This window comes from Poeciliopsis prolifica, unplaced genomic scaffold, assembly GCF_027474105.1.
Source record: "Poeciliopsis prolifica strain line A6 unplaced genomic scaffold, Auburn_PproV2 SCAFFOLD008, whole genome shotgun sequence".
NCBI classification, from domain to species: domain Eukaryota; kingdom Metazoa; phylum Chordata; class Actinopteri; order Cyprinodontiformes; family Poeciliidae; genus Poeciliopsis; species Poeciliopsis prolifica.
Genome location: NW_026562383.1, coordinates 11,863,272 through 11,885,733, shown reverse-complemented (window position 1 = coordinate 11,885,733; position 22,462 = coordinate 11,863,272). Strand labels below are relative to the sequence as shown.

The window sequence follows — 22,462 nt, the reverse complement described above, 5'->3', positions numbered from 1 at the left end:
ACATTGTAGTGGGATATGGCTTTTTCCTCAATCTATTGTCCTAAACTTTAGATACAAATGTGTGGGGTATGAGATATAAAGGACTTTTCAAAGGTTAGACATTGGGTCATCATTTCTGACATATTTTAGAAAGCTTCTCTCCCCTGGGAATGAAACTCCTGCAAAGAAGAATTTTAAGTATTTAGGTTGCAGACACGCAAAATGCTTGAAAGACAAAATGTGAAAAGGGTAAAGTTTAAAGGTTAAGTTTAAGTTTAAAGCAACACAGACTTAGATGAAGGAGTACATTTTAACCTTCTTAGGTCAATACTTTTTCTATACATCAACACATTTTATATTATAGATTTCATTTTAGTCTTCACTTTGAAAAGTTTAGCATTAAAACTAGACTGAGATATTTTCATCTGCCGTCACACTAATTTGAGCATGAGTAACACCTCCACCAAATGGTGTTCTAACGTCTGTTTTTGATAAAATTCTCTACACGGTTTAAGAGAGAGTTTATGGACTTTCTTGACCCTTAAGTAGCACATGAGGTCAAACACTGATGTTGGATGAGTGTACCTGGTTAACAGTCTCTACTCTATTTGACCCCAAAGGTATTCTACTTGCTTCAGATCAGGAGCCTGTCAGCCAGTCAAGTTGTTTCTTCAAATTTATTCATCTGTGACTTTATGGATGATACTTTTTCACCAGTGTACAGTCACAGATGTGAAATTGCTCAAAAAAAAAAACAAACTTACAGATGGGCTTCAAATATTACATTTTGTGTTTCAAGTTTGAATTTAATTAGGAAATTAAGATACCAAAGTCTGCAGAAAGAGTGGACTGTGGGACCTTGAAGTCCGGTGAAAAGTTTGATTCGGGGTGCCATGTCATCTGCTGGTGTTGGTCTACTGTGTTTTCTGTTGTCCAGAGTAAATACAGATATGAACCAGGAAACCTTTGAGCATTTCATGCTTTAAAATGTCCTATTATATTGACCCTTCATTTCACCACACACAAGAACAATGTGTAGAAAATGCATGGTTAAAAAAACTATTAATTTTAACCCCAAAATTCCTTGTTTGGCAATTCAGGCCATTCATATCACAACCTCTTTAATACTTGGCACTAAACCCTTTACATGCTTAGAATACTGAAATTTGTATATTTGACAATGATAAACTGCACAAATTACAGCAACTATTTTAATTATATCCTCTTTATTATGGGAAAAACATTTCTAGCCTTGTGTGAAAAAAATATTTATCCACTAAACCTAAACACTGGTATTATTACCACCTCTTTTTGCAAAAACTGTTATTAATCATGTATGATAACAACCAATAATTCTTCTTTTACATATTTGTGGGAAAATTTACTTTATTATTATTATTATTTTAGTGTACTTTCAAAATTGCTTTTAAAATTTGAAAGAGATTAAATACTTTTTCACAGCACACAACACTTTATGGCCTAATGGTTTCCGGTGCATATCAGGATTTTTAATATGCCTGTTATTGCTTTTATTTTTCAGGAATTACAAAATGCAGTTTCATTGATTATTTGCACTTACAGATCACTTGTTTTAGTTTACTCTCATCTTTTTGTTAAATTTCTTACTCTTAAAGTTTAGTGTACAAATATTGTTCAATCATAGTAGTACATCATTTAATTCCATAAAGTAATACAATAAACCAACATCTCCGTAAAAATATATCTTGGATGGAACAGAACTTGAAAAACGGAACAGAGAACTTAAAGGTAATTGGCGCCATCTTGTGGCACTGTCTGAAATTAATATTAATGATTACATAATATTAATAATAATACTAATACTAAAAAAAAAAAATAATAAAAAAAAAAAAATAATAATAATAATAATAATAATAATAATAAGTTGTTATTGGGTCTTTACTGTTCATTCACTTAGAATTGAACGTACCAGCGTTCCGATGTGCTATGAACTTATTACCGGTGTACGCTTGACAATAAACCATTCGTACCCTCCGACGAAACTCCGCCCATCCGACTGTCAACCGAAACAGATACCGCTAGCTAATTTAGCTCAATGCAGCTGCTAGAAAAAATGCCGCTTCCTACTTTAACGTTGCTTATTTGAAACATTTCTCGAGAGGTCGCTTACGAGTCAGCGAAAACGAAACGTTCCCCCGGGATGTGCTCAGTTGCTGGATGTAATTCGTCGCGTCGCAGTGCGCAGCTATTTAAATTACCGGAAGATCCGGAGGAGAGACTGGAATGGGTCATGTTTATAGCTGAAGTCAACAAGCAGTGCTTTAAGGAGTCGTCGTGGACTGATATCTCTGTTTGTAGCGAACACTTTCCAGACGACTGTCTTGTCACTGTGGATGACAGAGTCCAGCTGAAGCCTAGCGCTGTTCCCTCATTGTGTTTGAATATGGGAGCTGAGGAGAGCTCTGAGTGGGAGGTGAGTGTTTTTCCCCCTCAGCTGAAAATGAGGTGGAAATTACTTGTGATCACTGGACAGATGTAATTGCTTGGTTGTTATTAAAAATTATTCCAAAGGGCCTTCATTCTATCAAAAATAAATTATTTACATTTGAAGTTATTTTCCCTCCTTTTCCTGTTATGCTTAATATATAATAAACCAACTATGCCTCTTGCCACAGGCTCCAACAGAAGATGCAACCTCCAGCATCGTCTCAGAGGTTCCCCAGATTGATGCTGTTCTTGATGAGGAGAGTGACCCTAAAGATGGATCTGTGGAATCGAGTGATTCGGGTGAAATGGATTCGGATGAGGACTGGAAGCCAGCGCGGGGTGTTTTCCCCGTGAAATTATTTCCTGCGAAACAAAGCAACGATTCTGTAGAGCATATTGACTACTGCGACTATCTTTCACTCACCCCCATACACAGCCAACTCTGCACCGACTGTGGAAGGTTCTTTGATAGACGAAAACCTCACACCTGTGAGCACAAAGTCAAGCCTTATTCCTGTTACATTTGTGGGAAAAGATGTGTCAATGAGGTGGCTTTGAATTTTCACAGCAGAATTCATAATGAGGACTATGAGTTTAATTGCAAATTCTGCAATGTTACATTTAAGTTGAAGGCAGACAAATTTGCACATGAGCAGATCCATATAACCCAAGGGAAACCGTACAAATGTCCAGACTGTTTGGAAACTTTTGCCACAAACAAGGAGCGCAGAATCCACCTGGAAAATCACAGAGGGACAATAGAGTTGAAATGTCGCTTCTGTGGGGTTGAGTTCTTCCGCGCTCTTTCCATTCAGAGACATTTATTGATCCATACTGGCGCAAAACCGTACAAGTGTTCAGTTTGCCAGCGTGGCTTCAACCAGTCAAGCCATTTGAAGTCTCACATGCGCCTGCACACTGGGGAGAGGCCTTACAAGTGTCAGCGCTGTGACAAGTGCTTTAATCACAACGTGAGCTTAAAGAACCACATCCAACGTTATCACCCTGTACATTCTGGACCAGAAGCACAGACCGATACAAAAATCAACCAGAAAAGAGACGCTAACAGTTCTAAATCTGACATGTTCAGGAAACGTATAAGCCAGGATCTTGACAGTGATGAAGAGGAACAGGACACAGATTCTGATGCACAGATTACCGATGATGAGACTCGAATGGAAGGGTTTTACAGACCTAAAAGTAGAAGAAGGGGCACAGGTAGACCAATAGGGCGACCTAAAAACTTTGAATCAAATGTTGTAAAAACTGGAAAGCTAAATGGGAAGAGCCAGAAATAAAAATCTATATGAAGAGAACAAGGTGCCTGGCTCCAATCCTTCAAAGCTGAAATATTGACACTGAAAATTTGCAACATGTTCTTAGAACGTTTATTTTTATTTTATATAAATGGACAAAACTGCCCTAGTATTGCCTTTAAATGTAAATAATTTTTTTATTTCAAAGTACTTCTTTATTGACTTATGTAGTGATTTAAATGTTCAAACTGTAAAATACGTAATAAACATTTATGCAAATTGTGGTTGACAGCATATTAATCAAGGTTATTATTAAATTCTTAAGTTTTCAGTAGCAAATTTTAAATACATGACACCTTCATAGTATTCTGTGTTATGATAGTTAAGGGCCATGTAGTCAAATTAAAAAAATAAAAAAGTTGTCTATCTGTAGGTAGCTACCGTGAAGCACATTTAAAATTATTGCAGCAGGGAGGTTTAGAAAAATATTCAATAGTTTCATTCATGAAAAATTCAGGAGAGCAAATATCATTATTGTTTATTTGAATAAAACATACAAATTTTAACTAAGACCAAGTTCTGTCTAAAGCAAGGTAATCCCAGAGCATGATGCTTCCACCACCGTATTTTATTGGATGTGTGATGTTCTTTCAGTGATATTTAGGTTTCTTTTGTGCCAACTATATTGTTTCAAGTTGTGCCCTAAAATTTTGTGTGGTTTGCCATCAAGCCATACCAGATACTCCCAAAAGATGTTGGGAGAGTTTTACCATTTGGATTAAAATCTCTAATCCTTAGTCCAGAAATATGGAATAAATGTAGAGTACTGTCATAAAATATAACACAATCAGTATTCGCTATGAGTTCCAGGTCATTCAGAATTACCTTCGGCTTCTTGACAACCTGCATATTTATTTTTAGTTTTCAGATTATTAAGGAAATATTTATTTTAATTTTTCACATAGGTGTTAGTAAAGATTGTCAACAACAAACTGGTTCAAAGCAGTATTTCTGTAATTCAGTGGATAATTGAAATAGTATCTTAAGAGTTTCTATTTGATTTTAGCATATCTTTTTTTTACTATAAGCCAAAATAACTGAGAAGTTCAAAACATTTATCTTAGAGCACAATAAGAAGCCATTGTGACTTATTAATTTCTGACATGTTACAGGAAGAAAACATTCCTTTCAGTCATATAATTCTGTATATGTCTAGTTTTCCTGGAGGATGTTTTAGTAATAGCCACTATGTAGATTCTTACAGGCAAATAATAATGTAGTGGCGACAGAAAGTTTGTTGATTGCATTTTACTGCACTTTAAAAATAAAATAATATGACTGATAAGCAGTTCAAATGAAAGTGAATCTGCTGTTGATTTACTTCTTCTGACCGGTGCACGCCTGGCCACAAATCATATCGACCCAGCAGTGACACTCCGCCCATTTAGACATGGTTAATCGAAAAAGAAACCCGATGAATTAGCTCATTGTTAATGCAATCTCCGTTCCAATAGTAATTATAAAATAAATTTTAAAAGGGCAAATCTTTAAGCCCACCACATGCTTTGTGTCTTACTGGGAATCACCAAGAGCTACTGGGGAATTTGATATCAAAATGAACAGATTTGTACTGAAAACTTTGCAGATAGCGGGCTTATTTAGGATTTAAAAAAGAGAAAAGACCAAAAAATGTGGAATTTAAGTGATATAAACATTCCTTTTGCAAGTCATCTTTAGTCATAAAACAATTGTGCAAAAGGAGGGTTCCCGTAACAATGAACTTCACATAAAAAGAGGCAATCTAAATCCAAAATTACAATGAACACTAATAATATTTGCAGGAATAAAGAAAGACAATGACATTGAGGATGATAAAAAAAAAAAAAACAATCGACACATCACGGGATGGTAACACATTTTACCACCTCTAGGCTCTATAAACCACCATAGTTCCTCAAAAAGGTTCCAGGAGCACACTGCTAACTGGTTGATGTTAGCTCACAGGCTGTGCTTAACGGTGCTTCTGTTGCATAAAACTTTGTACAGCTGGCCATTTTAACTTCTAACATGGATACTTTTTTTCAGTTTTAAGTTTGTTATTCTACGTCTTTTACGTAAAACTTCTTACTGCCGCTAGCGTTTACTTGCTAACAAGTGTTTGCGAAACGACTCAGCAGAAAGGGCAAACAAACCTAAAAACAGTGGACCACCACAATAGTGTTGGCCCAGCTGCTCCCTTTAGACCTCAGACAAAACATACACTGCTTTTTTATTAAACAGAAAATATACCGTCATCCTCTAAGCTAAAATTTCTGACTTTGTTTATAATGTTGCGCATTTTGACCAGTACAGATTGGCAATGGAGAACCATTCTTTTTCGATTGTTGATGCGAAAACTTTCTTCCGGTCTGCTAGTCCACAGTGTCGTCTGGCGCTACGTTAGCGTGGGTTTACTAATGCACGTACATTAGCTTGTGTTTGTGAGACGGCCACGCACGTGGTAGCCACGCTACTACGTAGAATGGGCATCAGCCAATGAAACGCGGCCCCTGTGGTAAGACATGAACAAGGGCTTGGGAGTCGAATGAACGTCTTTTCGGTGAGCGGAGCCAAATGATTTGGATCTTGAAATATCGCCTGAATTCCCATCAGTCAAGTGCCACGAAACCCCGCCCCTTCACCCTCCACCGCTGCTGAAGCATCACTAGTTAGCGTTTAGCAATTTTATACGGTTGGCGATTGCTGGGTAACTAACTTCTCACTTAAATGAACAGTTCCAGACTTCATACACACTCTGGTAACGAAAGTAAAACCCAGAATGTGCTCCGTCGTTGGGTGTGAGTCATGGCGTCGCAGAGCTCAACATTTCATTCTTCCAGCAGACCCAGAGAGGAGACTGGAGTGGGTCCAGTTTCTCTTCGAAGTCAATGGTCAGAGACTTAAAGAAACCTCGTGGACTGACATCCGTGTGTGCAGTGAACACTTCACACGTAACTGTTTCCTGACAGTGACGCGAGCTGCTGGTTCGACCCAGCTAAAATCTGATGCTGTACCATCAGTGTGTTCGCCTGACGAACCGGAGTCCAGACAGGTGAGATTCCATGAAGTGAAACAGCTGAGGAAGTTTGTTCTTTATGCTGTTTTTTTTTTTAGCGTAATTGTTTACATGATGTTACTGCTCGTGAGGGGGATGCACAGTGAGTGTATTTACATTGTTTTCTTACGTAATACAAGCCCCGAAAATATGGTAAACATACGAACAATCCCTGATCGACACAAGTCAGCAAAGGTCAACACTGTTTACTGCTGCTGGAAGTTTGGTATCCCACCGTGTGGCTCATTGGTCGTATGTTTAGGGTTCGTGTCCATTCAGAAGATCTTCTTTTTTTAGGTAACTGTATTCACCCTGCATGTTACAGCATTCATGGCCTCACAAGTACTGTCCCTCAAAAACGTTCCCATTTGAAATGGTCTTCTTCAGAGCCATTTCAATCTTTGAAGCCCCTGCAAACTGTTGTGGGCCACTGTACATTTAGCAGTCAAGGTCTGCAAGAACGTGTCTGCCTCAAGGCAATGTAAAAAAGGTGTGTTTTTTGTTTTTTTCCCCCTAACACACATTTGTTGAACACTTTCTTTACCTCCAAGGTTGTTGCAGAATTTGCAGACTTGTGTTGCTTTAAGCAAGTTTTCACGATTCCATGTTCTTTTGTTGTTACTATCTTCATTATTTTTACTTGTTTTAGGATATTATTCAGCCCAAATATTCTGACCAACTTGAATATGACCAACTTAACAAATGCCATTATCCAACTCCAGGATCAACATTAAACAAAGAGGAGAACTGCTATTTAACGAGTGAGTTGCCTTAAACGTTTAGGCAATCAATATAAAAATCCCTTGCTTTTTCATTGAATGTTTTATTTTTTTGCAGGCGTCCCTGCAAGCCCAGCATCAAGCGAGGCCTCTGAATCTTCATCATCAGATTATTGTAAGATGCTGGAAAAGATAGAAAACCTTGACATTATCAAGGAAAAGTGAGTTTTACCCTAACGTTTGTTTATTTTTATTATTATTATTGTTTTTTAATCATTTTCTATTAAGATGGAAAATCTGATGTATACTTCTTTCCCAGAGTTAGCATGCTTCGGATGAGTAAGAGGTACATTGTAAATGAAAAGCAGCTTCTCCAGCTGTTCAGTGCCACTTGCCCCGTGTGTCACTCTGAAGTAAAAACCGAGAAAGTGGTCTGTGGAGTCCTCTTAGTCCTGAACCAGCAGTGCCGGCAGTGTGGCTACAAGAACCAATGGAAGAATCTGACCCAGAACAGCATTACTGCAGTGTCAGAGGATCATCAGACCAAATGCATGGAAATATTTTTAGAGGTAGGGACCTAATGACCATATGGGTTTTCTTCTTTTAAAAAAGGTGTCATATTAACTTTCTTAAGAATATGTTGCAATTTAAAAAGTATCTGTGTTTGAAACAATGAGTGCAATTTTGATTCTAGGTCAAAAATAAATTCTAATTGTCAATTGTCGGTGACTTGGGCATGACTTTTTGGCATGTGGTGGGAAAATCTAGGTTTTGTCCGGCAATACAAATATCATTTGCCTGTATCATGAACAATGATATGGGCGAAACAATTGTAGTAAAACCACCACATTTATCTGTTTACATGTTTCACTCTCATAGCCACTAATCACAGCGGATACAAATAACAAATGTTTCTTTTTGTTGTTGTTTTCATTTTGTTTTGATAAGTGTAAACAGACTTCTTATCTTTGAGTGTTTGAGAAACAATATGTAATCTTAAATTTTGTTTGTACAGAATTTATTGTTTTTTAAGTCTCTCGCTTGTTCTGTTGTGTGGTTGACAGGCAACATCTACAAAGACAGTAGAGATCACTGAGAATGTCGAAGTTGTTGACCAGGAGAGCGATCACACCACAGAGTCGGAGGAATCCAGCGATCCGGGTGAGGTCAAGGACTCAGAGGACAGCTGGGACCCGGACTCAGAGGACAGCTGGGACCCAGACGATGAGCTTTCAGTTTTGGAATCTGAGAACGAGAGCTCTGACGAAGACCACATGCATGGTAGTCTGAAAAACAGGGAACTCTGCGCAGATTGTGGGATGTTTTTTGTAAAGCGAAAGTCTCACACCTGTGAGTATAAAATTAAGCCCTTTTCTTGTAACACCTGCGGGAAGAGGTATGCCACTGACCACGCCTTAACTCTTCACAACAGGGTGCACAGTGCAAACTATGAGCATCCTTGCAAATATTGCCATGTTGGGTTTAAGACAAAAGTAGCCAAAAAGGCCCACGAGCAGACTCACTTAAATGAAAGAAATCCTTTTAAATGTCCAGAATGTCCGGAAACATTTGCCACGTACATGAAGCGCAAAAACCACATGAGGACACACGTGAAGCCAGGGCCGCTGAAATGTCCCGTTTGTGGGATTGAATTCTTTTGGGCTGTGGCTCTCCAGAGACACTCGATGGTGCATACAGGGGAAAAACCGTTCGAGTGCTCGGTGTGCCAGCGTGCCTTCAAACAGCCCAGCCATCTGAAGTCCCACATGCGCCTGCACACCGGGGAGAGGCCTTACAAGTGTAAACAATGCGATAAATGCTTCAATCACAACGTGAGCTTGAAGTGTCATGTCCAGCGTTGCCACCAACAGAAAACGACAAACCCCAAGGGATGCGCTGGTGGTGACCCCGAAGTAGAAGAAGCACAGCTTGCAGAAAAAGAGGTCAAAACTCAGAGAAGGATGAGGAGAACCCTCACAGGTAGACCAGTTGGGCGACCGAAGAAGAACCCCAGAGAAACAATGTCAGAAGAAAAAAAAACGTCTGGTCTTGCTGCAAAACCCAAGACAGCCAAAGTAAGAAAGCGAAAACCAAAGAAAAAGCCGTTTAGCTGTGAAAAAAAGGAGGAGGAACTGAGCGAGAGTGAGGAATCCTTGGACTTAATGGAAGAAGAGGAGCAGTAGCAGCATCAAAATACGAGGTCAGACTCGTAAGACGAAAACTCAAAGAGTTTGATTTGACAGAAATGGCATCTGTACGAGTTCAAGAAACCCCAGAAAAAAATGTTGAGGAAGCTCAAATTATGACTCAGTTTGGGCCAAATTCTCATTTTGTCGATGTGAAGTTGGTAATCTTTGGTAACAAAAGGTAATTCTCAGGTCATTTAACATGGTCTGCGACAGACTGGTTACCTGTCCAGGGTGTACCCTGCCTTTCGCCCGGAACGTTAGCTGGAGATTGGTACCAGTACCTCCTGACCTCACTAGGGACAAGGGTGTAAGGAAATGGATGGATGGATTTTGCATGGTATAAATCATTTTTTAGAGTTTTTTTTAAAGCAGAATAAAAAGAGTGTTGTTTTTCCTTTAAAAAAACAAATCCCACATACAGTAGTTAAATCTTTTGAGATGTGTCTGCTTGTTTTAATTGAAAGCGAGAGAGATCATGTTCTCGGCTGACCTTGAATTGTGTCTTTCTGGTTATTTAACTCTTGTACAAATGTTTATTTGGAAGAAACAAAACATTTAGTACAATTAAAGTCAATGCACTGTTTCAGCTGGTTGGTGGTTCTCTGTATCAGCTTTGACTAAATTGAATTAAAGTTTACATTTCTCTCATATTTTAGCTTGATGTAAACATGGTTGATGACTTTGAAACAAGAACAGTTTTCAGCATAAAGTTGCTCAGTCCAGCAGTCATTTCAGTGGCAGAAGTGGTTCATTTACAGACATGAAACTGAAGCAGGAAGAGATGAAAAGGCAACATGTTGACAAATTATTTTAAGTTTGTTTCTTGTCTATTTAGGTAAAATTCTGAGACATCTACTATGCATTGGACTGTAAAAATTGCACAATTTTTTTTACAGTACACAAAAATCAAGTGATGCTTATATATTTTTAAAATAGTTTATGTAGTGTAGTTCCTGTTATACTGTTATAAGACATTTATGCTAATTCTTGGTCTGAGCATGAAAATATATAAAACTAATCTGTTTTTATCACCTAAGCGGATTAAATATGATACAGAGTAGTCTATTGTGTCTGATTTGATGGTTTTTTCCATTTTTTTAAAAATTCTTCTTTGACTACCAAAGTAGCCTTATAAGTTCAGCAGTTTTTCCCGCAAGTGTTACAGGCCATTTACCAAGTTTTCCAGTCATCTGACACATTTTATAATAAAAATTAAACAGAATTTGTCAAGCTAGTTTGTAATGATATTCAGTGTGTGTGCATTTGATACATTGCATCAATTGGATCAGATTCCAGAGTCCTAACATTGCGTTGGAACAAAATTTGTGTTCTTCTAAAAATTTGACCTATGAGGTTTATTTAGTAGAAGTATGTTGAAATTTTCTGGTCAACATTCAAGCTTTACTTACTTTGCAAGAAAATGGAAATTTGTCATTTTATTTTTATTCCATCTGGCCAAGACTTTCCATACTTCACAAGAACTGTGTCAGCTCTTAGGAAGTCCTCATATTACCCTTGCTCTGCCCCATTATAGCTTCTGGACACCACACAACAAAAACTTTCTGCCCAGAAGCTGTGTTAACAACAAGCTCCAAAAACAGACTGATGCTATTTTGTTCTTGCAGCTCTTGGAGAGACAAATGATTTCTCTGTTGTGGAGGACCTTAAAAATGTGTCTGAATTCCTATGGGCTACACATAAAGCTGTTCAATCACTTTTTTTAAAATCGATAACACTGCAGCTACCTCCCTAGATAGATGTTTTGTGGGATAAAATGCAGAAAATCTCTGTTGCTGTTCTTGCTACAGAGGGAGCTGAAATTTCAACATAAATATGACAAGTGGAGCAAATAATCCCACATGCATCTGCACAGAGGGAAGAGGCCAGACATATCTATGACAAATGAAAGCTCTAATTAGAAAATTTGAGGATGACTGGCAAGGTAATGGCTTGTTTTTTGAGTAGAGACACTACAGAAGAGACAAATTTAGATTTTAAGTCCTATAACACAGAGTTCATTTATTTAAAAAGGGCTATAAAAACCAAAGGCAACCAAAGAGCTGTACAGGTCAATTAGAAAGTAATGCAGTCAAACTATAAAAGCATCAATAAAAGAAAAAAAACAAAAACAGATGCATATTAGTTATGCTCTGAGGAATTAAAAGCCAATATGCAAAGGTGAATCTTTAACAAAGATTTGAATTCATTTAAAGCTCCCCAAAGATTATATATAAAACAAGTAGTCTTTCATTGTTTAATGACTAAAAAAATTCACCTTAACCTCAGAAATGTGCCATATTTATTCCTCTTACTTTTCTAATATGTCTGCTTTTTTATTCTTTTAACTGCTGAACAGACAAAAGACTGCAAACTCAAAAGGATAGTAGGAACTTGTAAAATTACTTGTAACTTAAATCTTTATTACATCTCCGAGGCAGTCTAGAGGTATGGAAAGGGAAAGTAACAAATGACCAGGAAATGAAGAGGAAAAAACAGGAGGCTATAAGTAATGTTTTATTTGAAAATAAGCCAGGAAGAATCTTGAATGTGAGGGGGGAAAACGTGAGGAAAAAATGAGTGTAAATAACAAAATACATGGTTTCTAATAAGAGACAATCCTCAAGCAAGCTAACCTGGAAGAGACCATGAACTTGGCATCTTCATAAACAAGGCCCCACTCAACTACAAACCTGGGAAATAAAAGAATGTGTGCACACACTGCTGTCAAACCACCACAAAGCTGCAGCTCACATGCTGCCCACTTGGCCCTGAGATCAGTTCCCCAACGCTTGAGTGAATGAGTGAAATCCTCACCAGCAGTAAATGTGAAGGAAAGTCCATTTGTTTTCTACAGGGTGTCCAAGTGGGTAGAAAAGTTTAAGATAATGAGGAATCACAACAATATAATGCAAGAACAATTAATTACACAACTTGAGTGGAAATATTTGCTCTAACATGGATTATGACCATAAACAGCAAAGGTAGGACTCAATTTATGTGTTTTGGCTGTTGGTTTTTTTGCATGTGGCATTGGTGATTCTGGTTGTTGGAAACAGCCAAGGTTGTGTTTTAGCCTCATAGGTAGTTTGTGTGGGTAGACCATGTTGTGCTGTTTTTGGTAAGTGTTTTAGTGGATATGTGCCTTGAGCATCTTATTTTATTTTGTTTTTTAAAGTTGCTTACTGTTGAAGTTGTTGTTGAGGTAGAAATTATGGTTATATTGTTATACTGCTACATGAGCGTTTACCTGTTACGTGGATGTGCAATATGTATACCTTTTGAAATGTTTACAATGTCAACTTACCAGCTATTTCAATTTCATCTTTGGGTTTACTGTAAAAGTTTACAAGTTATTGCAAATTCCCCTGCTTACATGCATCCTCTGGTTCTCTGTGCTGTGCCGCAGCTTCAGCTCGCTTTAAGGCCCATCAACGTTTTTCCTGAGTGCTGAAGAAATTTATCCTGGCTTTTCAATCAGGCCAAGTAAGCTTGTTGCTTATTTGACTTCAGGACTCCTTCACAGAGGATTAAATTTGATGATGGCTATCGGATCTAAGTCTGGTTTGTGTTTGGAGGAGTAAGTAAACAAAATGCTTGTTTAGTGAGCAACAAAGCAGCACTGTTCAATGGCATTTTGATGGAGCAGAAACGTTTTATTCAGTTTTAGCTTTACAAAGGATTAGACTGGTCCTAATTTATCGCTAGCAGGAACCTATAATCTGATTAAAAAGGTGTTCTTTGAAAGGTCAGGGAACTCGAACTGCAGATGAACCAGTACATCTTGATAGCAGTCATTACCCTCAGTGACTAATGTGGCGGAAACTTGTAGTCCTTTGATTCCCAATGATGTAGGACACTGCTATCCTAAGAATAACCACTAGGTGTCAGACGCGTGCCACAAATACTGACTCAGAGCAACGCTGCTTTCTGTTCAATTACTATGGTAACTGCTACTTATTGTGCAAGACCTGAGGTGGCCTGCTCAGTAAAATCTGACTGTGATATCCCTGTCCTTCTCCTCTTTTCTTTTTTCATCTGGAACAAATTTAAATCAGGGAGAACATTTGACTCTTCATACTCTGTTGTTAGCCACTTAGTTTTATGGAAATCTAAAGTGACAAAGACCACAGAACCACATAACCTGTAAACATGAATTCCTCGAGCTGGCATACAGTGACTCTAGAAAGTACATACACTTATTTATGGTGTCAGATTTTGATGTCATAAAGCACAGAGCGCTGTAAATCCTTTTGAAACATCTTCCACCTTTGTTGAGCTCTTGTACAATTCAGCTAAAAATAAACTAATATGTTGGGAGAGAGGGGTGTGAAGATTTGTAAAGATTGAACAATGAGCCGGTGCAGGTGTGTACACCCTTAGTTTACAATTTGACAGCCAGTCTTTTATGAAAGGACTCTAAGTCCCACAGATCTTGACTTGTCCCACCCTTAGACTGTGAGGACATCTCTTGTCCACAGGTCTCTGCTGATTTTCTGTCAAATTTAGGAATGACTTCTGAATAGACCTTACCAAAAAGTAATGTTCTTCTGGTGAAAGCGTTCTTTAAGTCATTTAAATTGCATGATGAAAAAGGAAATCCTTTTTAATCTTCACCTTTTGAGGAAATATCTGAAAGTCTCACCTCAAGAAAAGTAACCTTGAATCACAATGCTAAAACCAAATTTTATTTTTGTGCCTCTTACGGTTTTGTCCTCAAAAATCAAGTTTGGTTTCTACAGACAGCAAGGAAATCTATCACACGCTTTTTAGAGATTTTGTCAAAGCCTGGATGTTTTCTTTGGAAGAAAAGTATTTGGTCTTATGTACCTATGTCTTAGTCCAGGCATATGGAGAATACAGGAGATCAATGTTGCTTGTAAAACACAACTAGCACTTTTTGGAAATACCTGCAACGTCTTTGGTCTTAGCACTATGACCTCTCAAAAAAACATGGCTTTTTGTAAGTGATTCAAATGTGGAAATCCCAGTAAAAATCTACTAGGTGAGTTGAAAACCTAACTGTTGCAGATTCAGTACAATTGATGGCAGGTGTGAACTAAATAAGATCAATTACTAAAACTGTAATTGAACTGAAACTGTAATTCTGTAATTCAATTGAAAACAAATTGAAATCAGTAAGATTTCAATTTGTAGATGTACCCATGTATGCAACCTGGTCACATTTCTAACATTCTTCCCCCAACAAATGTATTTATAATTATTCATTCATTTTTCTTTTGCCATTTTATTTCTTTTTACTTCTCAAAAACACAGCTTTTCAAAAAGGGTGTGTAGACTTTTGCAATTCATTGTATGTCTCCTTGACAAGTCATTTCTCTCTCTTCCTCTGCATGACTGTTGCCTCTTGTTTTTTGTTTTTTTAATGACCATCTTTTCTCTGTTGCCAGAGGACTGATGCTTTGAGGATGACTTCAAATAAGGGCTGTTTTATGGAGAAAATTGCTGTTTCACTGTTAAGGCACCATCTGTGTGTAGATAAAATTTATTCATCACAAAAGTCTTTTTTTTTAAATATACACAGTATATTCTTGAAACATGGGGGCACATATGTGAAATATGAGCTTATATCTAAAGTATCAACTCATCTCACTTTGCAGGTAAAAAGCTCACCAAAAGCCTTTAAGTAGAAAGATATGCACACATCTGAGCTTGCTGATATTTTCTCACTCACCATCTTTCAGACAGCTTGGCTGTTAAAATGCATTTGGCCTTTTGGCTGTATTTTCTTAACAGAAATATTCATTTTCCAGTCTCCTTGTTTACGCCTTTAATTGTTTTTGTAAAATCAAATGATACTCTTTGAAAGCAGATGGCAAGATGATTCAGATTCAAAACAAGCTTCTGTGTGGGTGTTTTCACATGTGCATTTCATGCATTTGATTATGTTTAATGCTACCCTTACTTTAGAAATGTCATGGCAAAAATCATAGACTTGCAAAGAAATATCAATAAGAAGCATTACCACTTTAATGTGTTCTTCAACACGTAAAATTGGTCACCTACAGCTAAACTGCATTAAAAAAAAATGCTTATAATAGAAATATCTCTTTTGTAAAAGGGACCTTAAATGGCATCAGGGAAATATATAAAAAGTTATTTTCCTCAGAAAAATGGCTCTACTTTGGATCATTGTCCTGTTTACTAGGTCAATCTAGTACCAGGCAGAGCTAAGTAAAATTTTCTGCTGCTCAAAAGCATTTTAGTTTATCAATTTTTGTACACACAATGGTAAAACTGCCATTTTTTCAGAGGTTCAAGCTTTAGTTACATAAAGTATAGACCTAGACAGTTTTACCTTAATCTTTCAAGAACTTCTAATCTTTTCAGAGTTTTCACAGAATCACCTCCCTATTTTACATAGAATTGTCTAAAAATGCAGAAGGTTGTCCTTCTCTGCTGATTTTGACAGAAGACTGAATGCCATCATTCAAAGATTATTATACACAAAAGCTTCAAACTCTGTCATTTATCCACCCCCATCTCTCACACAATCTTCTTTTTTTTTTTTTTGTCAGAATTACCTCCATCAAGAGTGCAATAATTGTCTTCTCTCCAGTGTGGCTGAGGCAGGGCAGATTAGTTTGCTGTCTCTGTCACAAGCCACATTGCATTGTCAATCCAAAACAGCAGGGACAAGTGTCAAAGATGTCAGCAAGTTTTCTGCCTGACTTGGAAGGATATGTAAGATCTTAGAGATGAACATAACATTGAAGGAAATGGAACTTTAAAATCCATAGCCATGTCACCTTTTCAAAAAAAAAAAAAAGGTTTACATGCATACAAGAACACCAGCATCACAAATATGTGTCAAGCAGATGGGTACCTGTTACAGCAGAGAGATGCGTAACTGAATATATGTGCATATTGTGCTTCTACTCACCTGGAAAATAAAAGACAAGGACCTGATTCCTGTATTGGTAGCAACAAGCTGACAGCGTATTGTGAATGTAGTGGAAAGTTTTTGATAGCCAGTGACAGTCAAAACTTCTGCTTCCCCGAAGTGCTAATTTTACAGCTTCTTTAGATCTATTTGCGTCTCTGGAAATATTCCTACCAGTAGCTGAAATGTGAAAAACCACAGTCTTGTTTTAGGTTTTCACTGAGTTGTACCCTGCTGAATGTAGGTTGCATGCAGATGGCTGCTTGTTCAATATTCTCTGGCTAAGAGCATCCAGTATAAGCTAATGATATCTGACAGATAATATCAAAACAGGGGAGCTGCTTTATATTGTGTGCATTCAGAATCTCTGCCTATTACTTGCCTGCAGTCGGGATAAAGCCTTGTCATATTTCAGCACACAGCAAAATATGCTGATAAAGAAAACACTGAATCAGAGCAAGCTGAGGAATTGTTTTATATATATAATAAGAACACATTAAAAGCCATAAATACAAATGCAATAAAGCTTTGGGAGAAACAGAGACAAAAAAATGTAGCCTTTAAATGATACTGTACTAAGAAACTGCAGAGATATGCTGTATAGCCATACCATTGCTGATTCAGATGTTTTACATTCAGAAATCTGGAGTTCCTTATTATTTTATCAGCATGCCATAAAATTTTCTCATTCAAAAATCTCTTCCCTTTCCTTAAAGTCTGTTTTTTATTCTTAACATTTTAGGAAGCTGGTGGAGATATCTAAATCTTTAAGTGACACTTTCTGGCTGTAAGGATTTTTAAAAATGTGACACCAGTTGTCTGTTCCAAGCAAATATACAATGTTTTCTTGATTTGTCTTAAAATCAAATAATCTTTTCATTTAGATTTGCTACCAAGTCTTTTGCATATCCAGAATTTTTTTTTAGCTTCTGTTTTCACTCTGTCATAAACCTATAATGAGGTGCATTATGTTTTGTTAATCTAATTCCAATTTGTTCATCTACTTCTATGCAAATGTTTCTACTAGAATTGCAGATAACATTGATTTAGAGAGATGGTTGTAATCCCCTTTACTCCAATTATATATTCAGTTTTTAACTCGGATTCAAAACGCCATCAGGATTTGCAACAAAGCCAGTGCTTGGTCTTTGGACTGAAAAAAGACACTAGATGCTAGCAACACTTTTACATTCAGGAGTTTTAGGAGGTTTTCAGACAGTGACAATCAAAAATAACAACACAGAAGTTCCTTACTGAGTGTGTACTTTCAGCTCTAAATAACCCACACCATTGTTGAACATATGGTCATTAGAGAGAAAAAACATTGGTGCAGTTGTTTCCCGCAACTAAACCAATTGCGGGAAACAACTAGCTGGCCAACACACAGACACACAACAGTGTCTGGCCGACACAGACAGCTCTAAACTGTGTCTGGCCGAAGGCTTTGCTGCTCAGCATCAGCTTCCAATCTTACTGCACTCTGTCCTCACTCTATCAGCTCAGTCAAATAGCTGCTTATGAGTGTTGATAATGCAGACTTTTCCACAATGTTATTGCTAATCTTTCTCAAAAAACTGGAAGGCATGCATCTGCATTATAGTCCATGGAGCCAAAAGCTTAATTTTCTCTCCTAGCGTGACGAAGTAATACAGCATGAGAAGGACTTCAACTTTAGGATGAAGTTAGGAATTATAGCAATCCTTACACTCCAGCATGTGGCATTCATTATGTTTATCTGGTTGTTGGCTGCAGGGTGAAGTGTATTTATTCTGAATGTAGAATTAATCCAGGTTCATGCAGACCTTTTGGAATATTCCATGATAAAATTCATATGACACAGAAATGACAGAGAAAACATAAATTGATTTTTCGCACACACATGGAAGCGCACAATGGGAAATCAGAGGTGACAGAGAACCCCAAGCGGCTGACATGCTGCCAGTCTAGAATGAAGAGTTAGTAAATGGCTGGTGTATTTCTACACATCTTTTCACATACTTTCCACATCCTTTTGTATGCAGAGAAATGTGCACAGGCTTGAATGTTGTTATGCTTCTGTTTATAACAGTTTTTAAAAAACATTATGCAGCGACATGCAAAACACAATGTCCTGCAGATCAAGTTTTTGCATAATTTGACTTAATGATCTGTCACTGTAATTGCTTTTTAAGTGGCCAAATCTGTTTCTAAAATACATGCTTAACTTTTGTTGAGTAGTTTTCTTGAAATCTTTCATTTTACTATCCTGGGGATTTAGATAAAAAGTGCATCATGAATCAGGCCACTTTTTCTTCTTATTCTTTTAGACATTATCTTAAACACCTGCTGTTGTTGTTTGACCTTTTATGATAAAAACCGATACAGAGCAACTCAGAGTTGCTCTTCATCCCATCCAACCTTTATTCCTTTGTGCCTACTTTTGTTGCTGTCCATTTTACTGTTTCTCATTCTTTGCATCGTTCTCCAGCTCATGCACCTCACTCTACCTTCAGTTCTGTTTCTTTGCCAGCCGCATGTGAAGCAATGTGCTTTGGCTGAGAAATCAGACGTTTGTGGCTTGAAATTCTTTGAGGTAGTACATCTCATTCAGATTACTCAGGCTTTGTGTATGCACGCGTGTGTCTGCAGAGGTCGCACAAAGGATATGCTAGGGGATGCATGAATATGTATAAGATATCGTTTGCTTTGAAATAAGGGGTTGTCAGGCTAAATACCACCACTGAGTACAGATTATAGTGCAGGAAGTGTCAGAACTATCTTTCCATCTCAATGCAGTCTCTGAAATATATGTTGTGCATGCTCAAAAATATACAAAAAATCCGCTTCTGCTGTTACCACTCAGAAATATCCAACAGCAAAGGCCAACAATGTTTGTACATAAGGGTGTGGAGCTGCCTCAAACTGTTGTACAAGGTCATTCTGAAAGGTGTTACCTTTTTCCAGAGTGGGGGTTGGAGTGCAAGGGATTTGTTCGGAAATATATGGTATGTAATATCAAAATATTTTTTTTATCATGACCTTAATGTTTGCAGGAATCCAACAGCAATTGTGCACGTCCATGGATCGTTTTCTTGAAATGGACCCGCAGCTGAGTCACGCTGATGACCTTACACAGCGTAGTCTGCAGTCCTGCTGTGAAGGCGAGAGGAGAATATAATACATCAGGGACATTATAGTCTCTGTGGCTGCAACTCTATCAACTTACAAGACCATTAAAGCAAGGACAAAGTGCACATCCTCCTCGCTGAAGTCCATCCACAGATCATATAAAAGGATATATGGTGCATGTAATGGTATTTGATAAGCACCCCAAAATGATCATTGTTGGCCTACAGTGGCCATGTTGGCATGATGCCGGTTTGCATTTCAGGGAGGAATTAAGTCTCAACTCTGCAGTAATTATTTCTTTAAAAATCTTACGCCTTACTCCCTGCTCTGATGCATAAACAGCTGAAAAAAAATGTTGCAGAAAATCAGAAATTATATAAAGAATATCAAAACGTCTTTAACTACATAATCTGGTCCCTTTCAATTGCTTTGAGGGATTCCTCCAAGTGGTGATAACGACATATGTGAATGTAAAACCCTTGCTTTAATGATCCAAAAATTATTCTAGATGATATATTGTTCGCCACACTATTGCCTCCCTTTGCAATTCTTCTTGATCCAAATTTCTTTTCACAGCACAGTCTGGACTTTCTCCCATTGAGGTGAATTTCTCCAATAGAATTTACACCAGCTGAATCAGTGAATGGAAGAAGTTGTGAATGATAATGCTGATTTTATGCTCTGTTTATAATTGCCATTGCTGCAATTATGTTTTTTTGTTGTTGTTGTTTTTTTTGTAGCATATGGTAGTGGCAGACTTCATATTTTTAAAGTAAGGGTGACAAATATTCAGGGACATTCATGATAAGATTTTACAGATTTAGTTCTGGCACAGCTACACTTTTGCACATTGCTGAAAAGGTTTGATCAAGTTTCTTCTGGGCTGGAAGTCACCCTTCGATACGTAGCAGAGACAAAAAGCTAACCCGGCTGGAGAGTTGAGCCTACAGTTGAACAGGAAGGGTAAACTTTGAGAATAATGGAGCAAGAGGTGTTAGAGGAAGAGTATATGAGGAATATTTGAAATTATAATTCAGTTTTCCCCAAACACTGAGCAATGTGAAGCCTAGAGCGCAGAATTCAGTGCTGCTCACAGTTGACTGTTTCCTAGCCTCTGTCTGTCTCTCTCTTATTACCAAGCTCTTATGATAAATCCTGAAGGTAAATCCTCTTCTAAGCTTCTTGTGCTCCTCATGAAGCTGTGAGTTTGTATCCAGCTGATAGGCTGTCTGTGTGTGTATCAGATTTACTCAGTGTGTGCACACATCACATTTATAATGTGTGTGTTGCCACGACTTATACTTTCTTAGCCAAGTTTATTTTTCTACACTATCACTAGAGGATATACTATTTTGATATAGGGATTTATTTTATTTCTTACTTTAATTTTAGATTATGTGTGTTGTTTGGGGGTGGAGTGACTGATGTCTGACAAGTTGGAAACTATTTTTTTTTCAACTAACAAAAAAAAAAATAAACTAAGTGGATTAAGAGCTTGTTATCACAAAGGAGGAGAGAACAGACAGGGGAAATTTGTACATATAATATTCTGCTTGGGTTTGGCTTTCTTGTACAGTTAAGAAACAAAATGCTCTAACTTTTAAGCTCTCTTTGGCTGCAGCACTTCCTAAAAGAATATGAGTTATGCAGAGGTGCTGCCCAGGGCAAAGCATTAACTGAAGCACATCTGTCAGAGAGAGAGAAATCACAGGCCTTTTTCTACAGAAATGTGAGGAAAGTGTCAAAGAGGAGACATAAGTCAAGAATGAAGGTAGGAAATGAAAGAAGATGCCTCACCTCCATTACATTCCATTATATCTAACAGAGGTCCACTTCAGGAATCATGCTCATTCACAGTCCAGCCTATAGAAACCATTACTCCACTTCCTAGTGTTTCTGGACCTGAACACGGAGATTGATGGGCTCCTTTTAAAATGCAGGGGAGTTGCCAGGGGCATGTAGGGCGCACGTTCTTTTCTTGCAACTCTGTCACATGCGCAGTCGGACTTTGCTTTAGCTGTTCCATTTCCTGCATGAGGAGAGGAGAACAGATGGGAGGGGAGGGTCACGAAAAGAACAAAACAAAAAAGAAAGGTCTCACATCAAGGAAAGCAAGGTCAGGGCTAACCATTTATTTTCAAGATTTTTTGGTCACCTCTAAAGAGTTTAATGATCCTTTCAGATTTTTAGGTCATGGTTGACTTGGTTAACATGTAGCTAATGTGGCCCTTTATCCTTGTACATTTAAAATGAGAGAGCACTTCATGTTTGATTTGTTTCTATTCACTGACGGACTGACATTACTTTCTGTCTGCCTAATGATGAAAAAGCTAGTCTTACTTTTTTTTTTTGTTAGTTTTTTTTGTCTTTTGTAAAGCAGGGGTCTCATAACTGGAGGTGCCTGACCATTCAACAAAGTTTCAATTTGTCTTTGATGCAGATGGAGACTGGCTTTTCAACCAGATGTTGAGCATTTAGAAAACATCTTAACATGATAAATATAAGTACAACCAGAATCTAATATTAACCATGTTTTTTTGTTGTTGTTTTAATTCTTATTTTGATAAGAATAAATTTAAGGACAAACACCTTTTGACTTTCACTGAAATAACTCTGTGAACTTGGTGCCAATTTTTTTTAACCAAAAACATTTAGGGAATTTCTATGCTTTTACAAGCATTTGCAATGATTTACAAATCTCTTCAATGCAGAAATCCGACCACATTTTTTATTTTGTTAAAAACAACATG

The 22,462-nt window shown here is 37.5% G+C and overlaps 2 protein-coding genes across 4 annotated transcripts; both read left to right on the top strand.

Moving 5' to 3' along the window:
* Window positions 1-1,851: 1,851 nt before the first annotated feature.
* LOC129361664 (zinc finger protein 436-like) lies at window positions 1,852-3,954 on the top strand. The gene is made up of 2 exons (XM_055032660.1): window positions 1,852-2,431; window positions 2,634-3,954. Exons 1-2 carry the CDS (start codon window positions 2,159-2,161, stop codon window positions 3,741-3,743), a joined length of 1,383 nt encoding a protein of 460 aa, XP_054888635.1. The 5' UTR covers window positions 1,852-2,158; the 3' UTR covers window positions 3,744-3,954.
* Window positions 3,955-6,389: 2,435 nt separating this feature from the next.
* Window positions 6,390-10,608, top strand: LOC129361659 (zinc finger protein 235-like). 3 transcript variants are annotated; one of them, XM_055032654.1, is made up of 6 exons: window positions 6,390-6,792; window positions 7,445-7,556; window positions 7,633-7,735; window positions 7,834-8,083; window positions 8,579-8,864; window positions 8,947-9,108. In XM_055032654.1, exons 1-6 carry the CDS (start codon window positions 6,520-6,522, stop codon window positions 9,009-9,011), a joined length of 1,089 nt encoding a protein of 362 aa, XP_054888629.1. In that variant the 5' UTR covers window positions 6,390-6,519; the 3' UTR covers window positions 9,012-9,108. The 3 variants fall into 3 exon arrangements, with proteins under 3 accessions (XP_054888629.1, XP_054888627.1, XP_054888628.1); XM_055032653.1 differs by having other exon boundaries at window positions 6,393-6,498; window positions 6,584-6,792; window positions 8,579-10,608; XM_055032652.1 differs by having other exon boundaries at window positions 8,579-10,608.
* The last annotated feature ends 11,854 nt before the right edge of the window (window positions 10,609-22,462 follow it).

Excerpts from the sequence above, each read along its gene's own strand:
- LOC129361664 (XM_055032660.1), top strand. The coding sequence starts at position 2,159 with ATGTGCTCAGTTGCTGGATGTAATTCGTCGCGTCGCAGTGCGCAGCTA. Across the intron at positions 2,432-2,633 it reads AGGAGAGCTCTGAGTGGGAG|GCTCCAACAGAAGATGCAAC; the intron begins GTGAGTGTTTTT and ends CTCTTGCCACAG.
- LOC129361659 (XM_055032652.1), top strand. The coding sequence starts at position 6,520 with ATGTGCTCCGTCGTTGGGTGTGAGTCATGGCGTCGCAGAGCTCAACAT. Across the intron at positions 6,793-7,444 it reads ACGAACCGGAGTCCAGACAG|GATATTATTCAGCCCAAATA; the intron begins GTGAGATTCCAT and ends TACTTGTTTTAG. Across the intron at positions 8,084-8,578 it reads GCATGGAAATATTTTTAGAG|GCAACATCTACAAAGACAGT; the intron begins GTAGGGACCTAA and ends TGTGGTTGACAG.